This window comes from Malus domestica, chromosome 07 (assembly GCF_042453785.1).
Source record: "Malus domestica chromosome 07, GDT2T_hap1".
Lineage (NCBI taxonomy): Eukaryota > Viridiplantae > Streptophyta > Magnoliopsida > Rosales > Rosaceae > Malus > Malus domestica.
In genome coordinates, this window is record NC_091667.1 from 17,573,072 (window position 1) to 17,583,113 (window position 10,042).

The 10,042-nt window shown below is 36.2% G+C and overlaps 1 protein-coding gene across 1 annotated transcript; it reads left to right on the top strand.

Moving 5' to 3' along the window:
• Nucleotides 1–5,667: 5,667 nt before the first annotated feature.
• Nucleotides 5,668–9,003, top strand: LOC103439124 (UDP-galactose/UDP-glucose transporter 2-like). The gene is made up of 7 exons (XM_008377676.4): nucleotides 5,668–6,332; nucleotides 6,903–6,931; nucleotides 7,051–7,252; nucleotides 7,617–7,859; nucleotides 7,978–8,079; nucleotides 8,172–8,279; nucleotides 8,503–9,003. Exons 1-7 carry the CDS (start codon nucleotides 6,207–6,209, stop codon nucleotides 8,758–8,760), a joined length of 1,068 nt encoding a protein of 355 aa, XP_008375898.3. The 5' UTR covers nucleotides 5,668–6,206; the 3' UTR covers nucleotides 8,761–9,003.
• Nucleotides 9,004–10,042: the final 1,039 nt, after the last annotated feature.

Consider the following 10,042-nt stretch of genomic DNA (forward strand, 5'->3'; position numbering starts at 1 on the left):
TCAAGAATCATACAAGAGAGTGTTTTTTGCTTGGGTAGGAACACACCCATCCCAAATATATAAATTAATACAATTATGCTCAAGAGAAGTGATAGAATCCATTGTAAAGTTTGCTTCCCTGTAGACATGATTCCATTCCACCAACTCAAACTATGAGGCAAGCCATTTAATGTCTTCAACATTGGACCTAATTCTCACAGAAACAGCTAGAACTGAATGTGGAAAGTATGGAAAAACATCTCGTAATGTATTTAACCAGAAAATAGATTATGCTCTTGCAAAATTATCTACTTGTTACTTAGCGCTTTCGCTAAGGATCTAATCAGAGTCAAACTTGGATTTGAAAAAAAAAGCCCTTATTAACTGGAGTAGAAGTGTACTCCTTGATCTTTAGCAAAGACGGATTAAGCCAAAAACTTTTTTTTTTCTTCCAAAAAGTCTCAACGTCTTCGTTGAGGGTCTGAGGTCAATGATAATATGTCACCCTGCTTAAATGATAGTACTAGTACTGCATACTTTCCAAAAACTGCATCAATAAAACATTCGAGTCTCTCTTCCATCACAATTTTCTTGATTTGACGTTGTTTGGCCAAAGCCAAGGCATCATTTTTTAAAGTTTTGGTCTTCACCTAATATGTCAAATTAAACTCTTATTTTATTACATTAAACAATTAATAAATGTTTTAAAACAAAAAACAAAATAAAACTAATAAAATGTATTTAATAATCAATTAACAAAAGAATTGGAGGTGCTATCAATTTTGGCACCAAAGTTGAGGATTGTCAGTCCATGTTGATGATAGAATCTAGATAGAGAGATTCCGATAGAGAGAAATGTAGAGAGATAGAAGTAAATATAAGTGTGATTGTATATTTCTTCATGAATAAGATTACACTTGGTGCTTGTATATATACAAGTAAAATAAACCTTTTGTAATGACAACTCAACTAACTAAAATAACAAAAAGCATCAACTAAGTTTTATCTTTTGTAATACTACCCTTATTATCCCCCCTCAAACTAGACTGAGGTGTGTGAAGGGAAAGTTTGTCCCTGAGAATATGAAATCTGGCCTTTAAGAGTGACTTAGTGCAGATATCAGCAATCTGGTCTTGAGTAAAATGAAGTGAACTAAAATGGCATTGGATAAAACTTTTTCACGAATGTAGTGATAGTCAATCTCCACATGCTTTGTCCGGGCATGGAAGATAGGATTCTTAGCTAAAGATATAGTTGAGATGTTGTCACACCAAAGCTTGGGAGGACATGGAAGTTGCAGACCAACATCAACCAATAACTTGCAGATCCATGTAATTTCAGCTGCAGTGTTTGCCAACAACCTATATTCAGTTTCAGTGTAGGATCATGCCACTGTTGGTTGTTTATTGGCACTCCAACTTATGAGAGAGCTGCCCAAAAATATACAAATACCACATGTGGATCTCCTATCAATATGACAATCTGCCCAATCTACATCTGAGAATGCATTGATGCTGAGAGAATTCAAGACTTTGGGAAACCAAAGACCAAGTTCCAGAGTGCCTTTGAGGTATCTCAAGATCCGTTTAACAACTTGAAGATGGGATTCTCGAGGTTGATGCATAAACTGACATACTAAATTAACTGCAAATGAGAGATCCGGTCGAGACCAAGTGAGATATTGTAACCAACCAACTAATGATCTATACTATGTAGGATCATATATGAATGAAGATTCGTGATCCAAAGAGGAAGTGCTAAGTAGAGTTGCAAAAGGTTTGGCACCAACCATATTGGACTTTTTAAGTAAATCAAGGATATACTCTGTCGGAGAAATGAAAATCCCAGATGATGAACGTTTAACCTCAATTCCTAGAAAGTAGTGCAGGGATCCCAAGTCTTTGATAAGAAAAAGATTACTAAGTTGAGAGATAGTATCTTTGCAAGCTTGAGGATTTGGACCAGTTACTAGTATATCATCAACATATACTAGGATGAAGACCAAGACTGAACCCTTTTTGACAAAGAGTGAATGATCATTTTGAGAACCAATGAATCCCAAAGATGATAGAGCAGTGTATAACTTCTCATACCAAGCCCGAGGGGCTTGTTTAAAACCATACAAAGATTTATGCAATTTACAAACAGAGTTGGGTTGAGTAGAGTCTTCAAATCCTGGAGGCTGAACCATAAAGACAGATTCAAATAAGTTTCCATGCAAAAAGGCATTGCTTACATCCAATTGATTGGGAAACTAGTTGAATTGAGCTGTCAGTGTAAGAAGCAATCTGATAGTGATAGGTTTGGCCACTGGATTGAATGTCTTAGTGTAATCTAGGCCTTGTTGCTGGTAAAACCCTTTTGCAAGCAATCAGGCTTTGTATCTGTCAATGGTACCATTTTGGTTTTCTCTTTATTCTGAAAACTCATTTGCAACCTACCAGATTTTGAGAAGAATGTGGTGGTACTAAAGACCAAGTACTAGTGCTACATAAGGCATTGAATTCTTCCTGCATAGCTTGTCTCCAATGAAGATGTTTAGAGGCTTGAAGGTAGATAGATGGATATAATCTGGAGTTATATGAGTGGGAAGTGGATGTTTAGTTGCAGCATAAGCTTTAAACTTGACAATTCCAAATTTGGATCTAGTCTGCATAGGGTGAATATTGATTGGGAGTATGGATTATGAGGGTGAAGGTTGACTGGTGGGAAGTTGGGAATGGATAGGGGAAAGGGTTGGAAGGAATGAAGAAGAAGGTATGAGTGATGATGTAGGTGAGATAGAGACTGCATGGGGTGTAGAAAAGATTAATGAGGTAGGTATAGGGTTAAAATGAGAAGATATAAACTGGGGCAGAATTGGAGAAATTGAGATATGATGAAAGGGAAACTGAGTTTCGTAAAAAATTACATGCCTGGAAATGTAAACCTTTCTAGTGATAAGATCCATACATTTATACCTTTTGTGTTGCAAGCTATATCCTAGAAAGACACATGGTTGACTTTTGGGTTCAAGTTTGGAACTGACATATGGTTTGAGCCAAGGAAAACACTTGCAACCAAAGATCTTGATATAGGTATAATCTGGTGGTTTCTGAAAAAAAAGATTCCCATGGAGAACAATTTGGTGCAGTAGGAAGTCTATTGATGAGATATACTCTTTTGGCAAAATCATCAACCCGAAACCCATGTGGAACTTTTAAAGTTGTAAGTAGAGTTCTTAATGTTTCCACTAGGTGTCTGTGCTTTCTTTGAGCACAATTTTTTTGCTCTGGAGTATGGGGACAACTGAGTTGATGAATGATTCCATTATCCCTTAAAAACTTGGAAAAGTGAGTGCTGAGAAGCTCTCCACCAGAATCAAATCTTAGAGTAACAATTTTAGTGCACAGTAAGTTCTCAACCATATACTTGAAATGAGTAAAAGTAGAGAAAGCTTCAGATTTATAAGTAAGTGGAAAGAACCAACAGTACTTTGTATAATCATCAAGAAAGATGATGTAATATCTAAAACCTTGTACATACATAGTGATGGTCCCCATATATCTGTATGTAAAAGCTTTAAAGGTCTACTTGTAGAACAAGAAACTGAACTGAATGGCAATTTTGAACATTTGCCCATAGCACAATTTGAACACAGAGACTTATTGATAACACCAGGAATTAGATGCAACTTTATTTAGTATTCTATAATAAGGATGACCAAGCCTTTGATGCAATATATCCTGAGAAGCTTTGGAAGTTGTTGCAAAAGCATGTTGATTTCCAACAATGGAAGTGTGAAAGGGATAAAATCCTTCTTGCACAGGTTCTTTAAAAAGCACCTTCTTCGTAGAAAGATTTTTCACAATAAAGTGAAAAGGATATAGATGTACTGAGCATTGATTACCAAGAATAAATTTGTTTGCATAGAGCAAATCTTGCTGTAATTCAGAAACATGTAAAACATTCTTGAGATTAAAATAGTAAGTAGAAGTAGAGATACTAGAAGAGCCAAGATGAAGTATAGGCAAACCTTTGCCATCTCCAATGTATACTTGCTTGGGTCCAGTGTAGGATTCTGGATTGTGCAGTTTCGCATATAAGTTGGTCATGTGTGAAGATACACCAAAATCAAGCAACCATGTGTGCTAAGAAGCAAAGGTAATGGCACAGAATGTAGGTTGAGAAGAAGTGCCAAAATTAGGATTCAAACGATAAGGGCAGTCAATAGCTTCATGATCAAATTGCTTGCAGATTTAACAAGTAATTCTTCTTCCATAATTGATATAGCTTGAGTTGTTGAATTTGGAGCCACAATTGTGATTGTACTTCTGATTATTTGACAAATTGAAATCGTTTCGCTGATTGTTGTTCCTGAAATTTCCCCGATTTTGAAAATTTCTAGGGTGTGAGAAAGTGCAATCGGAGCCACGACCTTGATGAGAGTTAGACTTAGGGAAAGTCTGAGCAGTGTAAGCCTGAGAGAGTGACAGATCAGAAGGTAGAGGTAGAATTCCAGTAGAGAATTGGTGCATGAGTAGTTTTCTTGTGATTTTTGACCTGGATTTCCTTACTCAGTAAAAGTCCATGAAGCTCATCAATAGTTGTGAATCCAATGCGAAACTGAATCATATCAACAAAAGAATCGAACTCAGGATCCGTGAAGAGTGACATAGATCAATTCAGAATCATCAATACTCAGGATCCGTGAAGAGTGACATAGATCAATTCAGAATCATCAATTGGAGCTATGGCGCTGGCTAAAGCATTAGCAATTTCTTCGATTCGTTGAAGATAGGCGGCAGAAGAATCACATTTGGTTAAAGAGCGAAGCCGAGATCGGAGTTCATGGATATGAGACTGCGAAGCCGTCGCGAATCTTGATTCGAGTTTAGACCAGAGTTCTCGAGAATAAGTTACACCAACAGTATAAGGAATCAGAGAATCGAAAATAGCGGAGTTGATCCAAATGAGAATATTCTAATCATTCTTATACCAGGCGACGAACGCTGGATTCAGAGTGAAGGTGCAATTTCCAGATGAATCACAGAGATACTTAGGCGGAGCTGCCTAAGATCCATCAATTAAGTTTTATCTTTTGCAATACTACCCTTATTAGTTGAGCAATATGAGTTTGGGCTTTTCGGTTCAAAAACATTGTTGTCGTCTTTTTTTCACTATTAGTGCTGATTTCACATTTTAACATCTTCAAAGAATCTCTTACACTAAATAAATGATGGGCACAAAAAAACTACGGGTAACGCTAGGAAGACCATATTTCTAAACCAATTTTTGTAAATCAGATGATGTGGATGTTGATGATTGAATTATTACTTAATTGTTGATTAATATGCTTATTTCTTATTGACGACATATCATTAGTTCGCAAATATGTATGAATATATATTTTAATTACAATTTTCTTGAACCATAACGTCTAAATAAAGGGTCTAATTGCCACTTAGTACTACGATCCAGTAGTGTTCCTCTTCTTAAATTCGATTATCGTCAAAGACGAATTGAATATCATTATTGCTAGTTTATTATGAGGCTACCCCTCCCTGCTTAATGTAGATAATATCGTTTGTCAAGAAAAACCGTCTAAGTAATTTTTCCTATTCCCAATATCATTCCATTTTCGTATTCTTGTTTCGATTCATAAAGTTTTCCCTTACAAATAAAGATACCATAAGAGTCGAGGAAAACGTGAAAGTGAATTAGGATATAGTATATAAATAAGCCTATGGAATTAGTGTAACAGCAACAAAAACAACAATCCCCTTTCTCTCTCTCTCTCTCTCTTTCTCATTCTCAGCCAAGTTGCCGACTCGAAGAGGTAAAGAGTGCAATACAAAGAGCTCCGACCCTGAGTCTACAGAAACCCTCTCTCTCTCTCTCTGGATTTTCCTTGTATTGCATCATTCTTTACAAGTAAATAATAAATAGTTACCCTAATCAACCCGATACCAATTTCCTTATATATATATATATATATATATATATATTCATATACACAAATCAGTTTCCTCTCTCCTTTTTTTCTTTGTGTTGGGATAATCAACATGCAAGTGCATCACCAACTGTAATGAATTCCATATATTCCCGCATTGAGTTTTGGTAAAAATACACCATTTTTCTCTCCCCAATTTCTCCTTTATTTTGAAATTTCTGGGCGTTTTATTGGGTACCCAATACCCGATACAGCCAGTACGCAGCTGGGTCGGTGAGAAAACCGATTGAAATCGATGAAGAACGAAGAGCAAGCTCGGTTCCTTTTTGGGATTTCGCTCTCTGACAGACCCAAATGGCAGCAATTCCTCCTTTGCTCTTCTGGGTTCTTCTTTGGCTACCTTGTTAATGGTATTTGCGAGGTATTTTCTTTCACTCTGTTATATTATTATTATTATTGGTATTCGGTGCCTGTTTGGTTGCCGAGAAACTGAGCCTGGAATGAAGGAAAATTCGTGGCTTAAAGCCTTTTCTTCTGTTCGGTTAGTGGGAAAATTTTATGGACGACATTTTTTTTGGTCACTGGTTATCCCCTTTTTCTGTTTGGTGTCTTAGCAACCAAGCAAAGGATTAACCATTCTCTTCTGAGCAAGGAATTACATTAAAAAAAAAAAAAAGGAATTACTTTCGTTCATAGCAGATTTATGATTTTGGTTTAATAATATTTTACTGTTTTTATCTCTTGTTTGGTTGGTGAGAAAGGTTGAGAAAACAAATATAAAATGAAAACCTTAATCGTCCGTTTGGTTTTGGGACCATTGGGTCTCTTTATTTTATGAGTTTACTTTTTGAGGAATCAAAAGATCAATTTTGAAATAATTTTGGTCTGTGTTTTTTAAAATTTGGAACAGTGTATCTCTAAAGTAATCGAATTTTCGAAATTTTCAACTTTTAATTGCTAGCTGAATCATATTTTTTTGGCTAATTTTCAGGAATATGTGTATAACAGGCTACAATTCAGGTAAGGGAATCAAATGGGATTTTTTTTTTTTTTTTTTTTTTTAATTTTGTAAGTGTTTGAATTCGGGTTTTTCAATTAGGACCTGTTTGTTTATGTTTATTGTGTATTTCTTGTTGCAGCTATGGTTGGTACTTCACATTTGTGCAAGGATTTGTGTATCTATTTCTGATTTACCTGCAAGGCTTCACCACCAAGCAAATGGTGAATCCGTGGAAGACTTATGTGAAGCTTTCTGCTGTTCTTATGGGGTCCCATGGACTTACAAAAGGCTCCTTGGCTTTTCTCAACTATCCAGCGCAGCTCATGTTCAAATCGACAAAGGTAAACGCTAAATTCCATGATATTTAATATGGTAATTTGGTTTTTCAGTTCAAGCAGCTAATTCAGTGTGGATAAAATTTGAGTGTGAAAAAGAGAGGTAAAAACTTTCACTTGTTTAGAGGGGCAGATTTGAGACGATTCTTCTTCTTTTTTTTCGCGGGAGTGGGGTGTGCAGAGTTAAAGAGTTTGATTTGAGTTTTTAGCCAACTACGTAAAACATGTCATTTTTTTAAAGCTAGTTTATACTTTGAGTAATACAATAGTGAAATTTGCCTATAGTCGATTGCTATCAACGGGAATTGGAAGTGCCGTCTACTGTTGCTGTCGATTTTCTGATGTTAGGTTCATGATTTTGGTATTTCAGGTTCTGCCTGTGATGGTAATGGGAGCCTTCATACCAGGTTTGAGACGAAAATACCCACCTCACGAATACGTTTCTGCACTCCTTTTGGTGGTTGGCTTGATCCTATTCACCTTAGCGGATGCGCAAACATCTCCAAACTTCAGCGTGATCGGTGTTGTGATGGTATCGGGTGCTCTAATCATGGATTCCTTTTTGGGTAACTTGCAAGAAGCTATCTTTACCATGAATCCCGAAACCACACAGGTGACATTCATTTCCTTAGATTCTATTTGTGGGTGTTCAAACGTGAACTCGAAACTTGTTCCTAAAAAAAGTGTGACTGCTCATATACTTTTGTGCTTGCTTTTATCCTTATCCATAGATGGAGATGCTGTTTTGCTCAACAGTGGTCGGTCTGCCATTCTTGATTCCACCAATGCTTTTGACAGGGGAATTATTCAGAGCATGGAGCTCATGTTGGCAGGTAACTTACAATCCGAAAATCCTTAGATTCCACCATGTTACACGCCTCATAGAAGCCTCACAGTTTCTAACAAATCTTTTGGTATTGTGCAGCATCCATACGTGTATGGCGTGTTAGTCTTCGAAGCCATGGCCACATTTATCGGCCAAGTCTCCGTCCTTTCCCTCATTGCTCTTTTTGGTGCCGCCACGACAGCCATGGTAAATTCTTGTCTCACGTCTATTTTCACCTAGATGTGTCAATGTATTGTGGTGTACCATGAAATCACATTTATTTTTTAAAATGGCATTTTCAAAGCAAGAGTCTCGTTTCTTAGGCAACATTAAATATCATATGCACAAATACGAACAAACATATGGTACAACGTGAGTTATATAAATTCCTTTTTAAGTATTTTCATTGAATCCCTTGTTTTTATGACAGATCACAACGGCTAGAAAGGCCGTCACGTTACTGCTGTCATACTTGATATTCACAAAGCCATTAACGGAAGAACACGGGACCGGACTTCTGCTCATAGGTATGGGGATCACACTGAAACTCTTGCCTGAAAATCAACCATACCAGAGAGTTTCAACCTCATCTTCCAAGACCAACACTTCAAAACCCGCTCCGACCGAAAACGAAAGAATCCGACTAGAAATTGCCGGAGAAAATGAAGAAAAGAGTCAATTGGTCTGAAATAACAACCTGCTTCATTTGGCTCCTCATTTATCAGCAGCTATTTAGCAAATGTTAATTATGCCAAATAAGAACACTAGGGATTTTTATTTTTAATCGTCATTTTAATTCTTTATATTGTGTCCTTTTTCTTTTTCTTTTTAATTTCTTTATATTTTTGTGTATTAGTTCTTTTCGTGAATGTTTTGGACTCTCAAGCTGAATTTCGTGAATGTTTTCGTCAATTAAGATTTTTAGAAAGTCCACACATGTCTAAGTGTAGTGAAAATGGTAAAGATGTATTAGGATTTTAACGAATGTGAATTCAAGAATTCAACCCTCCCCTCTGACGTCTTTTCACGTCACACTAGAAGATGAACAGTCCATAAGACAGTGGCGATCCCCTCCCGGGCGGGGGCGGGGACTATAGTGCTGTTGCAATTTTATGGACGGTGACCTCGGCCTCCACTAAATGCCATATCAAGCCATGGAAAGTGCCTTTCCAGTCCATACAAATTCATATAAATTTATATAAATCTGTCAAAATTCATACAGAATTGTAAGCCTATTAAAATCTTTTAAAATCAATCACTCAAAAAAGTTAATTAAAATCTTTTGAAATCTAAATTGACTACAGCCAGCCTAGATTAAGGCCTTTCAGATCTTGTTTACTAATTTATGTTGAAAAGTATAATTTCATTTTGCTGCTAGTGACGCAGAAAGTATATTGTATGCTTATACTCTGGGGTTTTTTACTGTTACAGTGATTTAAATCTAACAGTTACAAAACTATGGAGTATAGGATGCCTTTAGAGTATAATAGAATTTTTGCTTTGCTCAACGTTGAAGGAAGGGACAATTTTTTTTTTATTAAATTGATGCTTAGCACAAATGAGAAAAAAAACCATGTAACTATACTTTAGAGTTTTTTTTTTTTCTTTTCAGCAAAACCAAAAATATATTATTGATTAAAATCAAACAAGGACAAAGGATGAAAAATTGAAAGTCAAAAACATACAAATGGAGAAAATTTGAAAAAATAAACGAGTCAAACTACACAAAAGGCTAAATATTTTAGAAAAACGGATGCATCTTTTAAATTTTTTTGAAGAATTAAACAAATCGAACTACACAAAGGCATGAGCTCGTAAGTCATAAGTCGATGTTTGGTACAATTTAGAATCATATAGATTACAGCATAACTTGTTATAGAATAGAAGACCCCTCCCTAATGGTTGACCAGAGAAATTATTCCCACTCATTGTCTATGTAGATTGGGCCCGTTTGGGCCGTTGCCATTAGA